Raw genomic sequence first — 27,072 nt, 5'->3', positions numbered from 1 at the left:
GAAATGAGTAAAACAGTGTCACAAAAATAGTGGTCCCAGTTTAACCATGTAAAATGTATTCACCAGTTATAGTATATTTCGAAAATTAATTGTGTAACAGTTTTTCAAGTTGACTCAAAAATTGATTAAAATTGATTTTCAGGCAAAACCAGGATAAGCAGATCGAAGACAAGATCGAGGACGTGCAGGAGAAACTGGGCGTGGCAATCTCCACGTTGCAGCAGGCTATCGGAGGAATTAATGAACAAGTCTCTACAGCTACTCAACAGGTAAGGGTGGACAAGTTTTTACTTGTTAGTAGGTTCTTCCGCTGCAGGGAGTTGTGAGCTTTAATAATGACAGTAATAATTAAGATTTATAATGCGCACATATCCACCATGCTGGGTGTCCAAGGCGCAGTAAAAACCAAAAAACAAAACGAAAGAAAAACAGACAACAAGATTTGTCTTTGAAAACCTGTGACATAAGATAAGTTTTTGCAAAGAGATTTGTTTTTTGTGTTACAAAAACAAGATCTAAGATTAAGTGGTAGAGAGTTCCAGATGTGTGGCGTAACTAAAGAGGTTGAATGAGGTCTGGTTCACTCAGGGGTTAATATAAAAAAAAAGCAGAGTGTTAAAGGAACACGTTGCCTTGGATCGGTCGAGTTGGTCTTTGAAAAGCGTATTTTAACCGTTCGTTATAGAATGCATATGATTAGAAAGATATTTTAAAAGTAGAATATAATGATCCACACAAGTGTCACTCGAAATTTCAGCTTTTACCTCATCGACAAACACAGTCAGCCATTTATGGGAGTCAAATTTTGGACTCCCTTAAATGGCCGAATGTGTTAGTTTGCAAAGTAAAAGGAAAACCACACAATTTTGAGGTTTATTTGTGTGGATCATTATATTCTACTTTTAAAACATCTTTCTAACCATATGCATTTTATAACAAACGGTTACAAACGCTTTTCAAAGACCAACTCGACCGATCCAAGGCAATGTGTTCCTTTAAGAAAGTTTTACTGCATAAGCAGCTCTATGAAATTGGGCCCATACATACATATGTATACATACATACATACATACATACATACACTGGGCTTTTACATAGCGCCATTTCATTTGGACCACAGCACTTTAACAAACAGACAGTAGCATTAAAAATATATCAACAATTGAACAAAAAGCAATTTACAGAAAACTACTTAGAAAAAAAGTGCTTTCTTGCCCATGCAATTTATTGTGTGTGACAATTAAAAGCACCTGTAACAACTAAAAATCATAACTGAATGGATTTCATGTTTTTTCATATTGATCGACCAGTTGAAGCTCAAAGGCAACCATGGGGTGAGGAGTTTAGATTCATTGCTATGTTGTCATTGTATTTGTGACCAGCTCAGTGCTGAATGTCGTTCAATGTCGCTGTTTATTCCTTTCAGGGACATACGGTGATTGTAAATTGTAGATAAATGAATGTACCATGTATTTGATTTTAATTTTGCATCGGGGATGAAGAATGATATCTTTGTTTTACCTGTACTCCAATGTGTGTCAAGCACTGTGTACTCGGTACTTTCCTGAGTTCTGTGGTAGATGAGTGTACCTAAAGCACATCTTGATCTCAATGCATGGGGCCTGTTAAAGCTGTTGAAGGGTTTGCCTAAAGCAAGGTAAAGCGCTCGTCTCTCACCAAGGTGACCCTGGTTGGATCCCCTGCTCAGGGCCATATGTGAGTTGAGTTGTGGGTTGGTTCTCTGCTGTGCCACGAGGGTTTTCCAGACCATCCAGTTTTCTTCCCTCTGAAAAAATTGAACGCTTTCGATCTCTGGCTGTGCTCCGTGGTCATAATGGGTTGATTTGGCTGGCTGCCAAAGCAGCCTTGCATGCCTGCTGCTGGAACATGTTATAGCCGCGTCCTTTGCAATTCAGCTCTTAGCTGTGAGTAAGGATGATAAGCCTCCCAAATTATTTTATTTTAAGTTGCTTAGAATGTTAATGCATGTATGTTTGGTGGAGGGGGTTCGACAAAATGCTTTCTATGCTGTCTGTGTTTTTTTTTTTTTTAAATGGAGGAAGTTTCTCTGTTGCTCTAAATTATCTTGTTGATCTTAAAAGGATTTAAGTGTTTTGTTTGCATGCTCTGTCTTCAGTGTTCTGCTTGCAAACTTTTAGCCAAGTGGTAAAATTTCACCTTTGTTTTTGATTTTTTCAATCTAAGGCTGTGACCTGAAACGGCAACTTCGACTAGAGCTATGGCTAGATGGAGTTTGTCTACTATCTACAATCCTGGCCATATTTCGTTGGGTCCCCGTGCCGCCTTTCAATGTTGGCTACCATTGCGCGGTCTTCTGCGTTCCAGTCAAAATTGAGCATGGGGGATGGGGGGGGGGGACGGGGGAGAGATTGTTTATTGTCAGAGGGAAGTGGACAGGGAATATTTATTGTAACGTTGGGAATGGGTGGCCCAAGCAGCGGCCGGGATTGTAGCTGTAAGCTGTAGCTCAAGTCGCAGTTTTGGACGCGGCCTTAGTTTATTTCAGCTTTGATAACTTCACCCTAGTTTTCCCAGTAATAAGTAACCTGGTAATATATTTTTTTTCTTCCCCCTTTCTAAAACTTGTTGTCATTTTCTAGTATCAAGGCAAGGTACAGCAGATGATTGAAGACCAGGGCCAGGGTGGTCTGAGAGGACTGGCTGACCTTGATGCTCGGGTCATGGCCTTACAGTCAAAGGTCGCGACCCAGGAGGAAGGACTTCAGCAGACCATCACTAAGGTAAGACCGTTGCTTCTCACCGCAGGAATTCATTTTGAGGATGGGTCAATTTTAGAGAAATGAGACCTTCCTTTTTTTTTTAAGTATTCAAAAGAATACCCAGGTTTAAGGAGTACCCATGCATACAAGAAAAACAAACTCTGCTAACTCGTTAAATCTGCTTGACGCACATGTAAGCACAGAATTCCCTGCTTCAGTAAATGCCGATTCTTTGCTTACGGTAAGCAGAGCCATGAAATTGGGCCCTGCTCCTTTTTCATGTGAACTGGGCCCAATTTCATAGGGCTGCTTAAGCACATAAACCAGCCAAAATTCCATGTCACATCTACAATCTGTGACTGGTATCCTGCTTTTGTTCTAAGCTGAATTTGTGTATGCAACATTTTCTGCCTAAGCAGCTCTGTGAAATTGGGCCAAGATTTGAATCAGCAGGAATCCTTTATCGAAAGTCACAAGTTCCTATTAACCTATTAAGAAAATAAAAATAGATGCGCAACCCTAGTCAATTTAGTTGTTACAAACAAGGGTTTGAGGAACAAGAAAAGCGAAACCTATGTACAATTGACGAGAAAGCCTAAGTGGAAGAGAATAGCTTGTTTTTGTTAAGGTGTTTTCTTAATGTATTTATCTTTTGCTTCTATTTGTCTTTTGCAGGCTATTTCAGACGCTATGGATGATAAGGTAAGTGTGATATTGTCTGAAATGAATAGTGTCGAACAGAAACCTTTAAAATTGCACCCCAAAAAAGTTTTCCGTTTTATAGAAAATGCCCCTGTGGTAGGAGATTCTGTCCCCCGGAAATTCTGTCCTCAAACTTCTTCTGATAGCGCCCTCTTTTGAAACATCCTCCTTCAGTTAACATTAGTTTGTCATAAACAGGGGACAGGATCTCTGTTGGGACAGATTTCCCTATGACACCCCCAGGGCAGCAGTAAATAATATAAATGAAAACAAGACCTTAAAGCTTAATGACACATGCTTAATGAGGATAACAAACATTGTTTAATTTCGTTCTGAAAACTCACTGATAAGTTTCGCACATAAACAAATTTCTTGGGGTGAAATATTTCCCTCGGAAATGAAGTCCAGAAAGAAATATCAGACCTCTAAGGCATAAGTCCCGGTAGTAACAAAGAAGGGACAGTTGTGGGGGAAAAAAAGGGCACGGGTGGTTTCAACGGCACTGCTCTATAATGCATTTGGCTCAGAGAAGTTAATCATAAACTAATAACTACTAACATTTCTTCTTGTTGCCATGAAGCTTTTTCTAACTGAGTACCCTGAGGTAAGGCTCCAACCCTACGTATCTACTTCATTTTCAATCCTTTCCATTGCCATCAATTTAAAAAAACGTATCTCTATTTTGCAAAAGCATTGTATCGCGTAAAACGCTTCGTGCAAAATCATTACACCTCGATGGGTAAATGTACTTGTTGTATTTGTACATCTGGGCTATATTAAAGGCACTGGATACTATTGGTAAATACTCAAAATAATTGTTAGCATAAAAACTTACTTGGTAACGAGCAATAGAGAGCTGTTGATAACATTGTGAGAAATGACTCCCTCTAGAGTAAAGTAGTTTCTTAGAAAGGTAATTTCTCACTCAACTATTTAAAAAATCAGGCTTGAAGCCTTTTTGATGTATTTGAGAGCACAAAAATTTGTGGAACTACTGTGTTTTTTCTTTCATTATACTCTTGCAACTTTGATGACAAATTGGGTCAAAATGTTCACGTATGTTGGGACGCACGTGGTGAGAGTACTTGTCCTTGGCAATTACCAACAGTGTCCAGTGCCTTTAAGCGAGATACGGTGTTAGAACAATTGTTACCTTTGGGTAGTGCTATTTTAGGAGATACATCAGTTTTGCACTGACACCAAGATATGTTGCTTCACTAGTCTTACATGTAAATGAAATAGAGCTCCTTGTATTTTGAAAAAAACTTAGTTTTCCCCTATTTTATTTTTAGATTGTTTCCCATTTATGTGCGTAAAAATGAAAATACATGCCAAGCAACACACACTATTACATATGCTCGTATTGCTTACTGCACTGTACATAAAAACGTTGGTATTTCTTGGCGTGTATGTTCTTTTTAAAGAATTGCACGCTACGCATCACACACAACGCATGACGAACACATGGATGTATTTAGTTCATCTTGTATGGAATCTATCTGGAATGCGTAATGGTACCATCACAGCATGAACGTTATGCGCCACATTTTTTACCGCATGAGGGCGCTCTATTTAAATCACTTCCGGGGATATATTCATTCACATCAAAAACAGTTACTAAAGACTGCAACACATTACCACCACAGACATCATATCGATCACGGACAATGGGACCTTTCACTGAGCTGTTATGATCCACCTCTAAACCAACATAAAACTACGGCAAAACCAAAGTGACAGAACGCCTATCTAAACCTGTGCAGGAAGAATCGCATGACCCCCGGAATTGATAAAAATACTATTGAGAGCGCCCTCATGCGATCAGAAATACAGCACATTGATTTAAATAAATAAATATAACCATTGCATGACTGATTTGTATTTCTCTTGCATGTATTTCTTTTATTGCATGCTTACAGAACCAACAGGTAGAGTCATCATTCTTTTTACCCTCTTCTCGTTGTTTGACTTTTTCCTTTCTTAATCATCACCCTTCCACATTCAGTAGAAGTAGCCTTACAAGCTAGAAATCTTTTCGTACTAGACCCTTGTATATGACATCAAACAGCACACTCACTAAAGCAAAAGGGGGCAGATCATTTATAAAGTTGTCTGGGTGGCTCGTGCGCAAAGCGCTCGCCTCCCACTGATGTGACCCTGGTTCGATACCCTCCTTGTATAACGTGCAATGCTGCTGGTATGCTGAGCTCACACGCATGTTTTTACGCACCAAGAGCAGCTCTTCGCTCGCCCCAGCAGCCAGTCTATCCAGGACCGCTGGGATGGGCTAAGTGCTTGCACAGATTCTTGTTCAGGAAGTATGTCATGTATGCAGTGCATAGAAATATGGTGCAGTGTGATGCATGATGGGACTGCGCATTATTAAACCAATGACAGTGCATGATATGTTTGCCCATCCCAGCGCCTTTGGTTAAAGCAAGGCGCTGGGGATGAGCTAAGAGCAGCTCGCGTCCAATAATCAGCCTCCTTTTGCCCACATAGAGGGCGCTGTTTGAGAGTAAAATGTCATAGTGCTAATTTCGGGAGGCTTAGTCCATGTTTGAAACGGTGACTTGGGCTACAGCTACGGCTAGATCAACGCTTCTGCCAGTGTTAAAGAATATGGAGGTCTATCCCTTAAAAGATTTCAAAGTTGTGTTGATTTTTGTCTTCCACTTTTTAAAAGATGCACAATCAAAAAAGAAAATAAGCACAGCACTAAACCGTTTAGTTAAAACATCCACTTTTTAAAAAGCACGTTCAAAAAAGAAAATAAGCACAGCACTTAACCATTTAATTAAAATTATGGGAAAACTGAATGTGTTAACCCTCTTGCTACTAAATTGTTTTGGCTGTGTTGTAAAGGACAGGTTTAAATGGCAACTAAAATCTCCTTCTGTTTCCACCTCTTGTAGGCAGCAAAAGCCTTGCTGGATACCCAGGGAGAGAAGATAGAGCAGATTGATGACTGGCGAGACAGCGCTGATAAGAAACTCAAACAGATCAAGGAACGAATGGATGAGCTTGGCCCAGAGGTAAGACACTTGTAGAAATAATTGATAAATTTACTGTACATACATAAATATAAGGCATTTATAAAGCGTCACTACATCAAGAATGGGCGCATGTAGATCATTCCAGCTATGGGGAGCAACATGAGAACATTTGCAACTTGATGCATACTTGAGAAGCTTGGCAAGCTTGACAGAGTTGGGGTCAATTAGGCGAGTAGTGTCAAATGCTGAGCAAAGGCTTGAGTGGCCAGGCCGGTGGGGAGACGGGCAAGAGGATAAATAGCCAGGTGCTGTGTTGTTGAGGCGTTTATACATCTAAACCAAGATCTTGAAGGTTATCCTCTCTGTTGATTACAAACATGACATCGCGAGTACACATGACTCTCGACCAATAAGAGCCTTTCAAGCATCAAAGATAGTGGCCAATGCCAGGGGCCAGCCCTATCTTTAGGCTCTTTCACACAAGCACCAGAAACAAAGGTCCTTCGTTAAAGGTGCCATTGCTATGTTCGGTTGCGATTTTTTTAAAAGCTTTCACTTGACGTCTTCTTTTGACCTGTAAGTGAGGGTGCCCTACAATGACATCATGTGTATGAGGTCTGATCAGCAGCGTTACTTTAGTACTAATCCATTGATTCTCAATTCCTGCAGATCCGTGAGATGAATCGAACCAACGAGTCATTACAGGAGGACATGAAAGGAATAATAGACTCAGAATCTAAAGACAGGTCAGTCCTTAGCTAGAAGAACTCCCGTAGTCTCCTGAAGAAAGTTTGTTTTTAAAGGACTCTGTGTGCCCTGGCTGATTGTTCTGATGATTCAAGTTTTCAACCCAATTTCATAGAGCTGCTTAAAGGATTTGGGTACTTTTTCAAAATGTCCATAGATTTACATTAATCTTACAGGGTTTGAAGATAATGATAGTGGAAAGCTTCCCTTCAAATATTACTTACTGAGGTGCTGTAGTTTTTAAAAAAATGAGTAAAACAATGTCATGAAAATACGTTTGTAAATGCTTAAAGTAATTGTGGTCTCATGCGACCAACATTATTTTCATGACATTGTTTTACTCATTTCCCAAAAACTGCAGCACCTCAGCATGTAAAATTTTCAGGGAAGCTTTCTATTATCATTATCTTCAAACTGTGTAAGTTTAGTGTAAATCTGTGGACATTGTGTTTTTTGTCCTACAAAAAGTACATACACCCTTTAAGCACAAAAAGCAGCTAAGCACAACCAAAGTACGCCTACCAGAATAAGGTTACCAGCCAAAGTACTATGCTATGTACAATCAGTGACTGGTGTCCTGCTTACTTTAGCTAAGAAGAAAATGTTTCAGCATTAATTTATGCCTAAGCAGCTTCATGAAACTGGGGCCTGGTGGCTAAATCATGGGGTGTGGGTTCGCACCCCTTAGTCGTGACACTTGTGTCCTTGAGCCAGACACTTAACCTTTAATTGCTCTTCTTCACCCAGATGTTAATGGGTATCTATGAAGGCAGAAGCCACCGAACAGATCCGATGACGAGAGGCCATTTCAGATTCTGTAATTTGCGTACTTTTGACCGTGTGAGGGTGCTCTCAAACATATTGTATCACTTTTTTTTGTCTGCCTGGTTGAAGGAAGTAGCTAATATTTTTTTTTCAGATATACAGAAATCCTGAAAAATAAAAAATGAATAAACTAGACCGCACGGCTAGACAGTTTTCAGAGCAGGAAAACAGGACTGTTGAGAGTGCTATTAGCCTGTTTGGGGTATGGTGGACACACCAGGAGTGTACTGTTTTTTTCCGGTGTAAATAGACAAATTTACCCAAGGCATGTGTCCACCATACATGTATCTCAAAATGGCTTATTGTGACGCATTTTGGGGGGTCACCGTTTGGGATGGTGTACATGGGATCAGTTAATCGCCCAAATAAAGTTTGTAATTGTAAACAAAACCAATGTCTTTTAAAAACACTGTTAGCAAAACTGTTGTTTTTTCTTTCAGAATCCGGGATGTCCAGATGGTCCGTCAAGACCTTCAGGTTAAGTACAATCAGCTGGTTCAAGATCTGGAAGAGGTCAAGCGTACAGGGGCAGTCGGTGCTGAGCCGGCCGCACCGGTCATTCCCGTCAGTCAGAAGGAGAAACTTGCCCAAGGGAAGGGCGGAGGCAAAGTGGATGAGGCAACGAAAGCTAGGATTGACGACATGGAAGAAACTATCAATAAGGTACGAGAAGAGTTGAGGTTTTTCTGAACAAACTTAAAGGGTTATATCGATGGTTACTCCACAAACTTCTGCATGGTGCACCATAGCAAAAGTTTTTTTTGTAGCAAAACACAGCTGAAGTTGAATTATTTTTCAAACTGTTGATTTGGAGTCTGCTTACTATTTAAAAACAACAACATTTTAACACCAAAGCAAAGCTCACTTCTTTAAAGGAACACGTTGCCTTGGATCAGTCGAGTTGGTCTTTGAAAAGCGTTTGTTATAAAATGCATATGGGTAGAAAGATGCTGTAAAAGTAGAATACAATGATCCACACAAACATGCCTCGAAATTACACGGTTTTCCTTTTACCTCGTCGTCTAACACAGCCGGCCATTTATTAGTTCGCACAGTAAAAGGAAAACCACGCAATTTCGAGGCAAACTTGTGTGGATCAATGTATTCTACTTTTAAAATATCTTTCCAACCGTATGCAAATTATAACGAACGGTTACAAACGCTTTTTTATAGACCAACTCATCCGATCCAAGGCAACGTGTTCCTTTAAGTATGGAAGGGTCAATGTGTTTTCAATCTTGCAAATGTTTTGATGAGTTGTTTAGTCCTAGACACATTATTTCACTTTGTGAAAACAAAAAAAGCAAAAAGTTGCACACAGTGATGTGTACAAAACCAGTGCTTATGCATTTTGTAGAAACGCATAATTAGTAATTTGACTGGTTATCTTATGCTAGTAAGCATATTTTTGTCATCTTGTTACGCTTAATCAGCTCTGTGAAATCGGGCCTAGCCCCTTATGCTCTTTAATTCTGATTAAATAACCAATTTTTGTTTGTTTTTCTCATCTGAAATCATACTTTTATCATATTTTGCTAGTACCTTGTTGTCATGAGTAATTACTTTTAATTTGTCACATCTGAAGTACTATAATGTGCAGGAAAATTTTTTCCAAACATTTTTTACATCACTTTTTGTTTCCTTTTTAATTTATGCAGCAACGGAAGAAATTTGAAGAGGTTTGTGAAACAATTTTTTTGCTTTCATTTGATAAGTTATCTTTGTAATCCATGGTTTTTTTCCTCTTTGAAATTGTTCAACTTGATATTCCCTCCCTTAGCACCCACCAATGGTTGCTGACTCACACTCAGATAGTCTGGACTCGGGCTCAGGACCTCCAGTCAATGTTTGAGACTCAGAACTAGACAGCAACATATTGATGTTTTATTTTTAAGCTCGAACAACTTGTTACATAGACTTGGTTCCACGACTCAGAACTCGTACTCAGATGAATCTGAATCAAACTCAGACTTGAGGAGTGATTATTCAGTACTCAAAAACTAAACAAACCTCTTGTGGCGTGTCGTGGCCGAGCGGTCTAGCAGTCAATACCCGGTTATGACACTCGTGCCTTTAACCATCTTTGCTGTGTAAGAAGTTGGAAAGGTAGTGCATCCTGTTCTACCAGCCAGGCTCCTAGTGGTTGAAACAATTATTTAATGGAAGTGTCTTGCTCAGGGACTCAAACATGATGACCGGAATTAGAAGCTACTCCTCCGATGATGACTAGGGCAATCTGAATTTGATTTTCGATGCCCTAGTTCTCTTGGCCACAACACATCACACATAACATACTCGCATTCATTTTAAAATGTTGTTGCTTGTTTCTAAATGTATACACTTATTAACTCCTTATTATGTTTGTGACCTTTTTACTGTCAAAAGACAGCATAGAAATAGACCCTTTGCACAACGTGGAACGCACTTCCTAAAGCAACTTTCCGTCCGCCATGACAGGAGACAAAGTAACACTTGTGTTGGTGCTAAACACACGTATTTTGCATGACTGTGTAAACAATGAGTGACCTTTGGTGAAACTTTCTGATCAATTGGAGGCACTATGACGAACGCCTCCAATTGATCAGAAAGTTTCACCAAAGGTCACTCGTTGTTTACACAGTCATGCAAAATACGTGTGTTTAGCACCAACACAAGTGTTACTTTGTTTTCTAGATGCTACCAACTCTTGTGGCGTGTCGTGGCCGAGCGGTCTAGCGGTCAATACCCAGTTATGACACTCATGGCGGACGGAAAGTTGCTTTAGGAGGTGCATCGTGCAAAGCGTCTATAGTCTGAGGTCAACAGGTGAAACACTACTTGAGTATGGGTAGAATGCTACACTCTTTTGGTGATCGCACCTTTTATTTCGGCTGCTCCAAAGTTATGGAATGCACTACCACCTCTTTTGTCGGGTGTTCATTCGCTGGGGTCCTTCAAGGCTAAATTAAAGAGTTACTTGTTCAGGGAGGCTTGTAGTCTGTAATTTAATTTTGTTCCCCTTCACATGGGGTGAGGGTGTCAGTTTTGTATGATCTTTTTGCAATTTGTTCTTTTGCTGCATTTGTATGGACTTTTCGGGTTTGCTTTTTATGTTTGTAACTTCTTGTAATTTGTATGGAATTTTTGTTTAACTCGCCCCTGTGAACATCCTCGGATGAAAATAGAGCAAAAGAAATGTGATAAATTATTATTATTATTATTATTATTATAGTGCACCTGTTAGATTAAACTTGATCAAGTTGTTCTTGTGATAATTCTCTCGTTAGCTCAAGGAGCAAATTGGTAAAGTAGAGAGCAGTATTCAGACGGTCCGAGTTCACCTTGGAAGGAAGATTGATACAGAGACCAAAGCGGTGAGTAGAAACCTCTCATAAATTGATACAAACAAACACAAACACTCGTTTGTCAACTCCATAAACCGAGGACTTTATTCTTCCATTGTTTGGACAAAGTTTTCTAAAGCAATATCTCTGTCAATCTCTTGCACAATGCAGAGTGCACTTACATGGGCCTATTCTGTCTGCCATTATTTTTGGAAGTCAAAGTTGTTCACAAACATGCTCAAAGGATCCGACTCCCAAAATGGTTGAAATGATAGAATGCGTATTGTTCGAAGTCTGTCTGCGTTTTGCAAGGGGTCTAATGAGTCGGTGTATAGGTAACAGCAAGGACATCCTTGCTCTGGAAGAACACTCTCATGGGGGGGGGGGGGACTTTTTGGTTAAGGGGCAGGGAGGTTGATTTGCCAAAAATTTTACACAGATAAGAACACACATACATGTACCACTTTATAATAATGGATAAAAATATGATTTATTTTCTTCTTGCTGTGCCTGAATGTATCCCACTGGTTTGGGGGAGGGCAGTTGCCACTTGGTCTTACACCTATGCTCAGATTCCTTTTAGTTAAAGTCCTCGGTTTCAGCAGTTTGACAAGCTTGCCAAGCTTTCGCACACTTGCACCAAATATCACGTGTCGTTAGAAAACACTAAAGTAATTTACAGTTTACTAAAAAGTAGTTGTGTTGTCAAGGTTTGTTACTAGAGAGTTTTAGTTTTTGACGACGGACGGTTCTGCAACGGTAATGATGATATTTGGAAGAGGAATTGATTACAAAAATGGCTGAAATGGTAGACACACATTGTGCAGAGGTGCATTGCACAGACCAATCACCAAGCAAGATGATAGTTTTGATCACAATAACTCACTTCTTTGATATTCCCACCACGTTTGACTGTTGTGTATAATTAACCAGGTAAAAAATCCAGCTGAAACCAGTTCAACTGGTGTATAACTGGTCCCAACTGGTCCAGTTGAACTGGAAATTGATTACTGGTTTGAACTGGTTCCCGTTGACGCCACACCACACCACCATTTGGAACGACTTCCTTCAACTGGTTTCGACTGGTTTCTTTTGAAACCAGTTGAGCTACCAGTTGAATCCAACAGATACCAGTTGGACACCAGGGCCCATTTTATAGAGCTGCTAAGCACACAAATTTGCAAAGCATGAAATTTCTTCCTTAATAATAACAGGATTACCAACCAAATTTCCAAGTGATTTTCAGGATAAGCAAACAACAAGCAATATGCAACAAATAGAAATTTGGCTGGTAATCCTGTTTTTATCTAGGAAGAAATTTCATGCTAAGCAAATTTGTGTGCTTAGCAGCTCTATGAACTTAGGCCCAGTTTGAAACAGTTGAAATAAATTGACTGTTTATGAAAAGGGTTTCAACTGGAATTTTCACCTGGTATAGTTTCTCACCCACAGAATACTAATGTTTGTTTTTTACATGTGTGTGTGTGCCATCCGTTTGTTCGTTGGTTGGTTTGTTTGTCTGTTTCTCACTAACGCCTAACCCCCAGAGGAGGGAGGAGACTCAAGACATGCAAGGATTGTTTGAGGAGCTACAGAGCCGTCTTGCTCCTCTACTCAACAACAAGGCCCCGGCGGAGGACCGACAGACGCCGAGTAATAAGGACGGAGGTCAGGGGTCAGGTAGGGGAAGTAAAAAGTGAAGTGGGAAAGGTAGACTGGCTGCACAAGGTACCGACCAAAAGACGTAGCTATAGACCTTACTTTTGCAATGTCACAGCTCGAGTTTTTGCCAACCGAGGATGGAAACCTGTGGAAAGCCATTAATGCAAATCAACAGATAGCCATAGTTCGTAGAAATGATACACAAACATTGAATTTGTTTGAGACAAATTAACAAATCATCTGAAGTATTCCAGCTCATTAATATTTTCAGAAAATATTGTATTTTGTCACAGTTAAAAAAAATAAGATTGATGTTTTGCTAAAATTCGGCCGGCCACGCCAACCGGCGCACTTTGTTTATTAACAATGGAAAGGTCTATTGACCCCTTGCATGCGCGTCACACGCGACGACTGATGCCACGCTCACCAGGTTTTCGTGTATTAACGCCACGTCGCCTAAAATGTGCACTTCACTGCATAACGCACAGCACAGAGTTATATATAAAAACGCAAATTGACCACCAGTATGGCGCATTCTATGCCATAAAGCAGCCATGTTGAAATATAAATAGGAGCCATCCTCCAGAGCGGCTGGTCAACTTTTCTTTACGAAAAACGAAAATTCAAAATTTGCATCAGAATGGTTTTTGCAGCAGGTGGATTTGAACGAAAAGAAACAGTCGCCTTGTTGTCAGTGAATAACTACAAAGTCAAAGGCAAGTGACCAAAAATATCATTTATTTTGTATACTTTTTTTCAATGTGAAACATATTATATATATTTAACCTTGTTGAAATAACTTTGCAAATATGGAAGTGAGCTTTCAAGAACAGCATTTTATTTTGTAGGAATGAAGGAGTTGATTGAGTTTCAATGTTGCCGAGTCTGAGTTTGTTACGTTTGAATATTTTAGTTCTTGTGGACAAATCACCAAATTGTTGGGGAAAATTCACAGGTCACAGAAACTATTTTTGGAGCCAATGCAAAATGTGCTTTATCAATAAGAATACCCATGACTATTTCTGATCAGCAGAGTGTGGGTTCGAGTCCCAGTTGTGACACTTGTGTCCTTAAGCAAGACACTTAACCATTGCTTCGTCCTTTGGATGGGACGTAAAGCCGTTGGTCCTGTGTTTTGTGTAACGCACGTAAAAAAGAACCCAGTGCACTTATCGATGAGAGAAGGGGTTCGCCCCAGTGTTCCTGGCTGGATTGGCAGCATATTGCGCCACATGACCTTGTAAACCATTACATGGTGCTAAGGATTAGGTCTCATAATTCAAACGTAGTCTCACATACCTTGCAAGAAAAACTGTTTGTTAAAGTGCCTTTAGATCACTGAGTGACGAATATGATTGCTATTATATGTGCACTATATAAGAAGCCACTACTATTATTATTATTATTCAGTCCACACACCTTTAATTACACTACCTCTACCCCCTCCCAATTAACTCCTTAATTTTGTGTACAATATGACACTAAATATAAAGTTACCCATAATGACCAGTGTATAGGCAACTCTTTTTTGTAAACAGAGGTTACATGGTCTGTTTATGAGGTTCCCAAGATGCAGTGAAGACACAATAGGAGAGGGTTGGGGTGCACACCATGCTACAAATGGACCAGTGTTGTGGCTAGACCAATGTTAGTGGTTGGCTCTAAATCCAATTTAGTCCACCAAGGGCGAACAAAATTATTCATGTTTAGATATGGGGCCATCATTGATTAAGTGCAGTCTGGGGGAAATTTGTGCTGGGCTGTGCAGTGTATTTTGCTCAGAGTGCTGATTGGAATTTGTTGGTTCTAGTCAGGCCTGCCAAGCACCGCCCACCGCCCACCATAGCTACAACACTGATATGGAGAACCAAGTGCCATTTGAGTACCAACAAATTGATGATTGTTTCTACAGACACTGTTTTTTGGTTGGTTGTGTGTTTTCTAGACATGAATTTCAAAGACTTTAAACCGATTCAAACTCCATTTTCAGTTTCCATTATTTTGTTCCCCCATCTAAAACTTCCAAAGAATTCTCTTTAAATGTTTATATTTATTTATTTTCCTTCTATTGATATAATATTATTTAGTTTGATGAAAGATGATTGTTCTATATTTACTACAATTACATCATCTCTCTTCACCAAAGTGTACATTTTTTGATATAAATATGAAATCTGTTTGTGCCTTGTGACAATTTTAATGCAAGAAAGTGTGATTTTATAAAGTTAATTAATATATGACAAATGTACTTTTTTTCTTGCTCAGACTGTATAAGGGACACAAATAACAATGTTTATGACCACCGAGCGACTTTAAACACAAGCAAAAGTGCAACTCTTAAAAGGCAAAGCATTTGTCTCCGTCATGACCACTTTGATTAGTGTTCTACGTGTAACCATACTGTATATCAATAGAATTTGTGTTCAGTGTTCAGAACAAAATTAAAATTAATTTATTTAATATTTACTAATGCAAGAATTGTAGAATATTTATGTGGTGTTTCTTCCTCGAGGAATGAAAATAAAAACAAAATCTTCCACTAATTATCGACATTGTGTCAATATTTATTCTGCTATTCAAATTGATGTGCCGAGCAGAAAATTAGCAGGGAACCAGTCACGCAGTTTCATGGCATTTTGGCTGGTAACCTAGCTAAACGCGAAGCAAATTATTTTATGCTAAGCAAATATTTACTCTTGCTAACTTCATTCATATTCATAATTCTAAGTGTTCATCATGTTTGTTATCTTGTATCTTGTATTGGTGTATTTCCACTGATTTATTATTGCTTTTTGTTGTTGCATTACTTTACATTTTGATATTGAAGTATTTTATTAGTAGATTGTACACAGGTATCATCAGTGAGTGAACCAGCCATCTAAAAGGTAATTATTTAAAAATATTTTTGAAACGTTTTAATTGCATGTAGAATTTAATTTCAGATAAACTTAATTCCCTACTTCCCCTGATTTTCCATGCCCCGATATGTGACAGAGGGCGCCCTACATGTGCCAATACTTTAAAGGACCAAATAAAGTTGGTCTTTAAAAGGGCGTTTGTTATGACAATGCATGTTTAGAAAGATGTTTTAAAAGTAGAATATAACGTTTCCAACAAATTTGCCTCGAAATTGTACGGTTTTCCTTTAACTTACTTTGCGAACTAAGAACTAACGCGTCCCGTCATTTTGTGGAGTCGATATTTGACTGCACAAAATGGCGTGCTGTGTAAGTTCAGTGCACAACTACAAGGAAACCATGCAATTTCGAGACCTACTTGTGTGGATCATTTTATACAACTTTAATTAAACATCGTTCTAACCATAATATGTATTTTCTTTAACAAATGGTCACATTAGTTTCAAAACGCTTTATCAGTTTCAAATATTCTGTTTGCAGTCGGTTCACGCAAACATAAACTGTTCTTTTATTAAATTGCTTTGAAAACTTCTACAACTCCTTTCAAGACACACAGCTCTGACTTATATACTTTTGTTTACCCTCCTTGTCTCCCCTCTACGGGCACACTTGTATTTTGTCTGGATACCACGATCAGCTGCGCCGTCTCTAGCGACATCCAGACGGGGTGCTTCGTCTTGCCCTGCCCGGTCTGAATGGATGCACGCTAGCTGCGTTTCGTACAAACATGTTGGACCCGGGTGCGCGGTTACGAAAGTGCAACCAGTGTGGCTGTGTATGCCTTAAAGGGAAGGTTTACGTTCGGGTAATCACTCTAAGGTTTTCAAGGTTTTTCAAGGTTTATTTTGTTTCCACAGTAACAAATCATATACAGGCAATAATATGTATGTAAATGTTATAATGTACCCTCTTAAAATTAATGGCAAAACCCCTGTTTGGTGACAACTATAGGCCTATACACATGTACTACAACTTTCGAGGTACAAAGCATTTTGAGAAACAGACTTCATTCAAAGTAAGGGGTTTATTTATCCCCCAAAATTTTAATATGAGAGTTTTTTGTTGTCAGATTTTATGTTCCAATTACAGATTATTCTTCCTGCGTGGACATACCATAAACGCTCCGGATTTTCGGCTATATATAAGAAAACTTTACCTTTTGCAATGATTTTTGCACAACACGTCTGACACATGTAAACAGGTTGATGCGATCTTTCATAGTTCCTACAACCAAAAATTCACATTTTCTCGAAAAATCAAAAAATTTGTTTCCCCTTATATGTATCGCCTTTTTTAGTGCATATAGGCCTAAGGGGAATGTTTTGTTTGATGTTTACTTTGATTTACTCTAAAAGGTATAATATTTCAAAGTTGAAACGCTTTTCTACCTTTACCCAATGGTACATTGCATCTTTATTCTATTATATATTTGGTTTTTGGAACCGTTTGATTGTTTTAATCCTATATATTAAATATGTAGATATATACAATACAATACAATCATCTTTATTAGATCCCAAAAAGGGTAATTGAAATGAAAACTATAACGTGAACAATTTTCATTTTTAAAGGTGGTTTTGTTTTTCGAAATATCGCCGAAAAACTGAGCGAATATGCCAACGCAGGAAGAATTATTCCCTCATAGAAATACACAGTCTGAGCAATAATGCTTCTCGGGTTCAAATTTGGGGCAAAAAACTTTTAACTTTTTACACAACCACATTATTCTCTCGAATGTTTGTTTAAATATAGTGGCTTATTCCATGTACTTTTACAAATTTGATTATATGTTAATAAGTGATGTATCAGCCTTCAAGTTGAATTTTATTCAATCCATTACTTACAAGTAAGATGTTTTTTCAAAATGCTTTATACCATCGAAAGCTGCTGTTTGTTTCTACATCTTCTAACCAACAGTTTTTATTGTTGTTAATTTTAAAGAGTGATTACCAAACCGTCCCTTTAACCCTAAAACGGAATGAATAGTAAATCATTGTCGTACAGTGTATCAACCGTCAGGCGGGTCTCGTGAAAGCCGATATTGTACATGAGTCCTGTTAGAATTCACTCGCATTTATTGACATTTACCCAAGGATCAATGCAGTAATAGCTGTCGTAAGTGCCGGAGCGTGCAGCTTTTTCACTGCCAATTTACCCTGTACATAAACTGACATCGACGTTTTCATCCCTCTTATAAGTCCTGTATTTCCTTCCTAGATCCTCCATGGTTCTATTTAACCCGTTGATATTTCTGTTTGTTGAATCTTAGCACTCTGGAATCTGAAGGTGGTTGGTAGTCGTGTATCAAACAAAATTGGGTGTGTTTTTCAACACGGCCATTTTAAAAGATACATTTTTGGTTGTTGGTCTATGTTTTTTTGGGTGCAATTTGTGAGATTTTGTATTTTTACTGTTTTGCCGAACATATGGTTTTTGAGTGAGTGAACATTGCACTATACTAACAGTGTGTCTGACTTTTTACAATGTTTCAACTCAGAGTAGGTCTAAATAAAATGTTTCCCGTAGGCCTATTTTGTTAGATTAAATATTTTTTATTTTCAACTTGATCTTTCGTATATTAATTACTAGCAGGTATTAAACTTCATGTGTTGTTTTTTTAAAGAAAATTCAGAAATGGCATTTTAAGAAAATCTAAATATTGTCACCCGATCAAAATGTTGTCAGCTCCTGCTGCATATTTATGCAAGTATATTATAATACCCACATGCAAACATTATAACCTGCCGTAATTTGCCGCCAAACCACTAGGCATTATTTTATCATGGACGTTTCTATGCAGGCCTACTAGTACTGTTTATGTGGTTTACTGTGTAGTAGGCCCTAATATAACCTCATACCAACTGTGGTGTTCGGTGGTCTGGTACCTGTAGGTCTACTGGTTGATGGGCTGCAATATACGGGGGACCACCTCCCATAACATGCCAATCTTTAAACAAAAATGTATTTATCAAAATGTATCCATTTATTTAACCTCAAGAAATAAATAGGTGGTCATAGTCCTATCTATCCTCAGCAGAATCCTTGAATTCTATAATTTAGAATCCTAAAATAAATCCCATTGTATTTATCAAAATGTATCCATTCATGTTTTAGATCAAGAAAGAAATAGCTGATATTGTCAGTGGTGGTACCGGCGTTGGGGCTGCTGGAACCGCGCCGGGAGGAGGGACGAAAAGCCCCGTTAAGCAAAGCGGGGATGACGGTGGTTCAAAGAGCAAACAAGGTTGGTCAATTCACCTTTATAACTTGGGTCTGGGGTCGGTTTCACAAAAAACAGTCCTAACTCAGGACTTTAGGACTAGTCGAAAGAGTTAATTAAAGGCACCTTAGTTAGGACGAGAAGACTAGTCATAACAAGTCTTTATGAAAAAGTGTGTCGTGCGGCCATTCAAAAAAGGAGAAAAAATAAGGCCTTCCATCAGTTTCAAATATTTAAACAAATATTATTTGGCGTTTTAAGTAAAACAACCAGATACTCGAGATGATGTCATTTTTTGTTCCTCCTTTCTCCCACAGATGATCAGCAGCCGTCTAATTCAAGACGTTCCAGCGTGAACCCCCAGCGAGGGGGAAAAGGCCCGACCGGAGCCCGGAGCCGCGGTCCCCCCGGATCCAAAGTGTCCAATAAGACACCGCTACGGACTCCACGGAACAAAGGTCCTGCTATGTTTGTCAAAGACTCCGACGGAGCAAATGACATCCATAGCACGCCTGGTATCAATCGATATAGCATTTACAATGCATACTGGTAAGTGTTTTCCCAACTTTTGCTTCTAATCCGTCTGTTCCGTGGTTTAAAGGCACTGAACACTATTGGTAATATTACTCAAAATAATCGTAACGATTAACAAAAGTATAATTCAACACTGTAGCTCGAAAGCCTGTTAATCCAAATCAAAAGTTTCATAAATTTCCCCCAAAACATGGACAGAGTTAATTTAAAAGTCGTTATTCCATTTTGTTTGCACAATAGGTGGGTATTTACATTCTTGTCACAATCTTGTTTATATGGAGCTCATTTCCAGGTTATAGTATTGTCACAATTTTCGTTAAATGGAATTCATTATCAGGTAATAATTTGTTTTGATCTTTTTTCCACAACAGGTGGTTGAAGACCATGAAGACTCTCCGTAAGAAGTTACCGGCTCGGCAGAGACCCAGCCGTCGGACCTCCGTGGCCCCAACCAGTCGCCGGGCATCGGTAGCGGGGCACAGTCGCTCTGGACAACCCTTCAGCGACCGCCAGTCTCTACGCTCGGGGACCATCACTGGGCTCGAGGAGGGCTCGTCTAATGCAGTAGACGATGGCCCAAACAAATAAAAAAAAATTCCATTTCAAATATTTTTTGAAACTGGATGAGGCATCCTTTTTACATTTAAAGGTACTGGGCACGTTTGGTTATTGTCAAAGACTAGAATTCTCACTTGGTGTTTCCCAATATATGCATAAAATTACAAACGTGTGAACATTTTGGCTCATTGGTCATCGAATTTGCAAGAGAATAATGAAATTAAAACACCCCTGTTTTGCTTTCAGATGCATAATAAAAGGCTTCAGCTGAAGCTCGTTTCTCACAAATGATTTATACTAACGACAGCTCTCCATTGCTCGTTGCGAAGTAAGTTCTTATGCTTACAATTAATTTGAGTAATTACCGATAGTGTCCAGTGTCGTTAAAAAGGGAACAATTTACTTTATGGTTTTTTTTCCCCCGTACACCAGAGAATAGATAGGATGTGAAGTTGTAATTATAGGCTATAAATATTCGACTTTATCAAAGAATTTTGTGCAACCTCGACAATCGAAATGTATCAGCCGGCGAAAGTTTTCTAAGTTTTACATGATTTTGTAAATAGTTTTCTCTTCATCTAGGTATACCAATGTTACAATGTTTAAGTACAATGAAATAGGTCCCATTAAATATGTTTTATCTAGGAATTGTCGTAGAGCTTTGAAGTTTTAAGAACAGGAAAACGCGAATTTAGTGTCATGGGCAGTTTTGTTTGGAACGCATGAAATCACGTGTAAAATATACCTCTCTCTAATAGAAAAATAACTCCAATGATTATTTGGTGTTTTTATTTAGTTAGTGCCAACTAAACTATTTTCCGTATACTTTAACTAAAACAATCAAAAGATGCAAAATCGAATGTGCATAGGTAGAAAACACAATATGTATATGTAAAAAAAATGTGAGGATAGACCTGTCGTCCTGGTGACGTCACATTTTGATTTAATACCAATTTGCAGAAGAATGAGAAACGATTCACAAAAAAAGTAACTCCGGATTCCGAGTCACATGATCTGATCCGGCTGACCTGGAAAATATAAAAATAATGCTGATTCGGAGTCAGTTTGACTCAACTCTGTGGCATTTTGACACCGTAGTTCCGGGTCACTGAGCAAGAAATGGGTCAGATCCTGTGGGATTCAGGTCACATGGTCTGATCAAGCTGATCTGGAAATGGTTAAAGAATCATAATAAATGTGAAATTATTGCACAGATTCTGCGTCAGTTTGACTCACTTTGACACCGTAGCTCCGGGCACTGACCCAGAATTGGGTCAGATCCTACGGGATCCGGGTCAAATCTGACCCTGAAGCTTTGGTTGTGTGTCTCTAACACAACTGTCGGAAATGCAGTACCCAGTCACATCACTTTATAATAAGCAACGCAGTAAACAAACCATGATGTTATCAGTACAGGAGTGGATTTCAAAAAGAGTTTAGACTAGTCTTATATCGAGTCACTCGTCCTAACCATTCCTAACTTAGACTAGCGTTAAGAGTCCTAAGTAAGGACTAGTATTAACTCTTTGTGAGATCGACCCCGTGTGTATATTGTAATAAAGAAAGCAATAAAGGTAAGACTTGTCTACTTTTTGGTATCATTAATTGTAGCAAGACACAAACAATCAACTAACAATATTTGGATATCAGTTAATATAAAAGACTACACGTTGCTCCACTTTCACCGACTAGCCAGGTTATAAATAACCATCATCGTTATTCGATATACAACCGCAAAGGAAAATTTATTGCGCCAAAATACCATGGCAACATAACTATCCATTTTGTAATGATACACACGCAGAGTTTTGATTGTGACACGGTTTAGCTGTTCTGGAACTAGGCAAATATACACCCAAGTCGCCCATTAATCACGCCGCGAGTTCGCCATCTTCATATTTCCATGTAACCTCTCATGCTTCTACATTTCCCGCCATACTTGAAGCTGTCCTGCAGTTCCCGCCAAAATGACGTCGGGTGGCTTTGATCCGACGATGCATTGGCGCTGTGTGGAGAAACAGCCAAGTGTGGCTTTGAGATATACTCGTCTAAAAAAAAAGGAGAACGCGCTTTGCTCATCGAGAGAGCTTTGAAATGAAGTTGCTGCGTGTCTTCAATTTTAACTGATCAGGCATCATCTATATTTTTTTCACTCGGTCGACCCTCTCTATTGGTAGAATCTTGAGGCGGCCGGGCGAGCGAGTTTGCCGGCCAGGACTCCTCCGTTGCCGGTATCCGTACAGAGGACCATCTTGGAAATTCCCGGGCTACTGCAGTGTCAGTTTTTCCACCAGTTCATATTATCACCATTCCGCTGTTTATCACATCACACTCAACGGTAAATTACACATAAACACCCACACCACCAACCATGTTATTATTATACAAAATAAAAACCACGAGATGTGTTTTTGACAGGCTATTTAGCCAGTAGTTGATTAATGGAGGTAAAGCTTGAGTGATGTAGGTCCCTAAGGAGAGCCGCTTCTCGAGGGGAGAGAGATGAAACACAAAAAATGGACTGGGAATGGACTCGGGATCTTCATCAGCGAGGGGGGAATTGCTTGTACTTGACGACCGTGTGACAAGAGCGAGCAATCTGTCAGTGGGGCTAATCGGGCCACAAGCCCCCACTGGTTTACCAAGTATTAGTGTGTGCTAAGCTCGTGTGTGTACCTGAGGATCATGGCAAGCGAGGCAATCGGCTTCAGAATATATACACAAAAGTACCCTAAATTGGTTGCTAGGGGTGACGCATCCAAAACCTCTGTGGTGTTGCTTGTGTCGTGTAAGTACAACAACTTGTGAAACGGGGACCATTTTGGAAATTGATTAGCCCCTTTTTGGTACCTCGTGGCAACGTATACATTATGCCTGATAATATGAGGGCCGTAGAGGGTATATTACAATGTGCAAATACTTTATCCGTGCTTCAAACTACCTTTCGCTTGTACAGGAGTACCCCCCGTTAAACCATCTGAAGAATCATCATGAGACCCTAAGGCACACACTGGAGACAGGGGGGGGGGGGTGTAGACATGCTCCCGTACGGGCCATGGGGGCACCCCTCTTCTTGTGTCTTGTCTTGGAATCTCGAGAATTCTTTTGAAGTTTGGAAGCCAGTTTCGTACAGAATACAAAGGGAACATAGTGTGTTTGATGGGGACACGCATTACATGTATTTTGTTCTTTCCTTTGTCACTGTACTTACGAACCTCCAGAGACTTTGTACACACAATTCCTTATTATGGAGCACCCCAGTCTTTATGAGACCCTTTTTTCCCCCTTTTCTGTTTTAACTAGGGTAACATATTGCTTCTAAAACGGAAAGAGAAAATGTCAATGGCTTATCGTTTTCGTTCAGAAAACTGGATGTATACTGTGCGTCATGTAAGTGGTATATAAATGTTAGCATGGAAACCACTTAGGGCGATGTGGAACAGAAACACCACAGCGAATTATATAAAGGCGCCTAATAAACGGCTGCTGTGGAGACTAATGGATTTAAACTCAACCAGTCGTGAACAAAATTACTTCATTGGATCAAATAGAAATCTACAAAGAACAAACATCTTTTGTCAGCCCCATGTATCACTAATACTTCATATGGTTCTCGCTCCGTTTTTGGAGAGTTTACTTCAAAATGTCAATAAACAGGCTGCTGAAACTACTGATCAATTTAAAACCTTGGGTTAAAACACATTTTGTTCAATAAAATGTTATTACAGTTAATTTCATTTTTTCTGCCTTTTCAAACATATTTCTTTCTCCTATTAAAGCGTATATGGAGACATTACGATAATAATTATGCGCTATACAAGAACTGTCTATTATTATTAGTATTATTAAATATTATCAAGTATTAATTGTTTTTTGTCTATTCGTTTTATATGATAATGTATCAGACGAAGCCAGTGTAGTAAGATATACCATCACAGTAAACACTGTACTATGTATCTAGACAGTATTTGATATATAGAATAGGAACAAAGAACTGCCTCCCTAAATAAACGCCCGAAACCCCCATTCGTCAAAACCCCCTCTCATTATATTGTTTGTAAACAGACGTGCTGATAAAAATCAACAGTGTCAACTTGAAATGACAGCCTACTGCCACAGTCCCGTCGTCTCATACAATAACGCACACTCGAAACAAAAACGAAATGTGCTCCATAAAAAAAAAGAGAACTAATTTTCTGCCTGAAAACACTGATAAGGTTTTTTTTGTGCTTGGACCAAAATGATACACGCGTGGTGTGTTTGAATGGATAGTTGAAAACGGTGACAAAAACCGGGGACGTTTATACGAGTGGTCGCCACAGGTGTTGAGCGTGTGGCACGCGCTTGGTGTTGCTACCGGGCGTGACAGCCATTGTCTACCCCCCCCCCCCCGCACCAAACCAACCCGGAGTCATCCTTGTAAAATGCAAATCTACATAAAATTAATCAGCCGGTAAATATATATTTTTTAATGGAGTACACTTGTCATTGTAAACTAGCGGAAACAAATATTAAAGACGAGCTATTAAAGCATGGATGGAGTTCACAAAGAGGTAAGACTAGTCTTATCTCGAGTTAGGACGAGTCGTCCTAACTTAGGACTCGTATGTAATCTCCTAGGATTAGTCCAAGGTAAGGACTAGTCCATAGCTCTTTCTGAAAACTACACCTGATTGCCTAGTAAAATTTTTCACTATTAAAGCCATTATACACTTTCGGTAAACAGTATTGTCCAAGTCCCACAGTTGTGTATCACAACTTATATATAAAAAACAAACCTGTGAAAATTTAAGCTCAATCGGTCATCGGAGTCGGGAGAAAATAACGGGAATTCCCACTCTTGTTTCCGCACGTTTCGCCGTGTCATGACATGTGATTAAAAAAACACCCGTAATTCTCGCTATCGAGAATTGATATTGTTTTAATGTTTTCTCAAAAAGTAAAGCATTTCATGGAATCATATTTCAAGAGAAGTCTTTCACCATTACCTTCTGTAAACCCTGTAAGTTATTTGTAAATCTGTGAACTTTTTTCTTTCTTTTCTGTACCGAAAGTGTATAGTGGCTTTAAGCAAAAAGAAGTATAGGAAACAATCGTGCAAATTACACGCTATTACGGAATTTTGTCAGTGTGGATCTATTTCTGCCTAGGGCCAATACTAGTAAACATGTAGTTCTTTCGAACTTGACTTCGGTTCTTTTTATGGCATGGACACAAACGCAAAGCAAAATAGCCTAGCACAACAAATATGCTTACCAGAGTTAAGTTTGTGACAATATTTCGTAACATGTTTTCTGTATAGCAGAATGCTCATTTTTGCTCCCGAGCATGCTCATTTCTGCTAAGCAGAAACATTTGTTAAGAACTATTGTCTGCTTAGCCCAGAAAATATAATGAAGCGGAAACAGGCTATCAGTCAAAATACCATACTATTTATAATGTCGCCCGTTGTTATTATTATAGGCCAACTTAGCAAAATTAAATTTGCTTAGCGCGATTTTTTTAAAAACAAAATTGCCTTTGAAAAAGACATAAAGCAAGGGAGTCAAAGTTTCATATTGGAAAAAAATTCTCATTCCACGCAAAATCCACGGCGTTCCCATTATTACAAATCTAAATTTACCCCAAGTAAGTTTCTTTGTTACACACGGCTCTTTATCTTCAGAGTGCTATTAAAGGCCTCCCAGAAAAGCTACATACATGTCTAATTCGTTTCCAAAACTTTATATTTCAGTCACTGGCAGTTTATCTTGATTTGTTGCACAATTTAATTATGTTTTAACCCAATTTACGATCACGATACTAACAAAATAGGTAGAAGTTAGAGCCACACCACGGCTCCCGCGACGGCATGACGGTAGTATAGTGTATCATTTACCGAGCGGAGGTCTTTTACAGCGGGGCCGAGCAGATCGGTTACGCCGTGTCATGACACCTCAGACGCCCCGTGATGTATCGTGCGCTACCCGCTGCTCCGATGAAGAGCAGTCGGAAAAGGGCACTCAGTGAAGACACACGAGGTAAATAAGACATGATTGATGTCACTACAGTCAATGATGGACGAGTTGACAATTAGAGAACGACCCACACTCTTCGGAATTGGTATACAATTGCGCCTCTCTTTATGCGTAATAGTCGATCTATTGGAAAGTATATTAAGCTATCGTGGGACTATAGTCCTACTATAGCTAGAGAAACCACTTGCTTGAGAATATGTTGATATTCCTGTTGTGAAATTTTACAGAATAATTTAAAAAAATGTTCATATAATGATGAACGTAACATGTGACAATGGGCGTATAAAGGCACCGGACAGGTTTGGTAACTGCCAAAGACCAGTATTCTCACTTGGTGTACCTCCATGGTGTATTTCGACATATGCATAAAATAACAAACCTGTGAAAATTAGGGCTCAATTGGTCATCGAAGTTGCATGGAAATATTTAAAGAAAAAACCCCACCATAAACATGACTATCTTTGTTTCGCAATGTCCCTTTTTTAACGTTTCCGTAAATAAAGGCTTTATACGATTTGGTCAACTAAACTCCACAAACTGCTCCCACTCCCCTCTTGCTCTCTTCATGTCTGCCTGCCGGTATATGTACCTGACTTCTCTAATTGGTTCATGGATGGGAATGCGATTTCAAGATTAAAGAACCAGAATGTTGAAATTCTCCGCGTTCTAAAATGACAGAGAGACAGCCCGAAGCGTGACTTGAAACTAAATGCCCTTATTAGTCAATGGATAAGTAAATGTAGACTCTCATAATTAGCCGTTTATAGCAGGCTTTGAAATGGCGTCTACTTGTGTACATTAATGAGAAATTTAAACTACAAAGTGATGA

At 39.1% G+C, this 27,072-nt stretch overlaps 1 protein-coding gene across 4 annotated transcripts in view; it reads left to right on the top strand.

Annotated features, from left to right (window-relative positions):
• Positions 1-21,804, top strand: part of LOC139943846 (uncharacterized) — a 44,975-nt gene extending 23,171 nt beyond the window's left edge. For 2 of the 4 annotated variants that reach the window (XM_071940684.1, XM_071940683.1), the window contains exons 11-21: positions 143-269; positions 2,622-2,762; positions 3,417-3,443; positions 6,359-6,478; positions 7,109-7,185; positions 8,452-8,674; positions 9,670-9,690; positions 11,278-11,364; positions 19,029-19,158; positions 19,452-19,683; positions 20,040-21,804. In XM_071940684.1, the coding sequence (XP_071796785.1) occupies positions 143-269; positions 2,622-2,762; positions 3,417-3,443; positions 6,359-6,478; positions 7,109-7,185; positions 8,452-8,674; positions 9,670-9,690; positions 11,278-11,364; positions 19,029-19,158; positions 19,452-19,683; positions 20,040-20,256 (1,402 nt within the window). In that variant the 3' untranslated portion in view covers positions 20,257-21,804. Of the gene's footprint in view, positions 1-142; positions 270-2,621; positions 2,763-3,416; positions 3,444-4,023; positions 4,048-6,358; positions 6,479-7,108; positions 7,186-8,451; positions 8,675-9,669; positions 9,691-11,277; positions 11,365-12,881; positions 16,101-19,028; positions 19,159-19,451; positions 19,684-20,039 lie in introns of those variants that run through there. The other 2 variants (XM_071940682.1, XM_071940685.1) reach the window with 2 other exon arrangements.
• Positions 21,805-27,072: the final 5,268 nt, after the last annotated feature.

Source organism: Asterias amurensis, chromosome 11 (genome assembly GCF_032118995.1).
Source record: "Asterias amurensis chromosome 11, ASM3211899v1".
Classification (NCBI taxonomy): Eukaryota; Metazoa; Echinodermata; class Asteroidea; order Forcipulatida; family Asteriidae; genus Asterias; species Asterias amurensis.
This window is presented reverse-complemented; position numbering and strand designations above follow the sequence as displayed.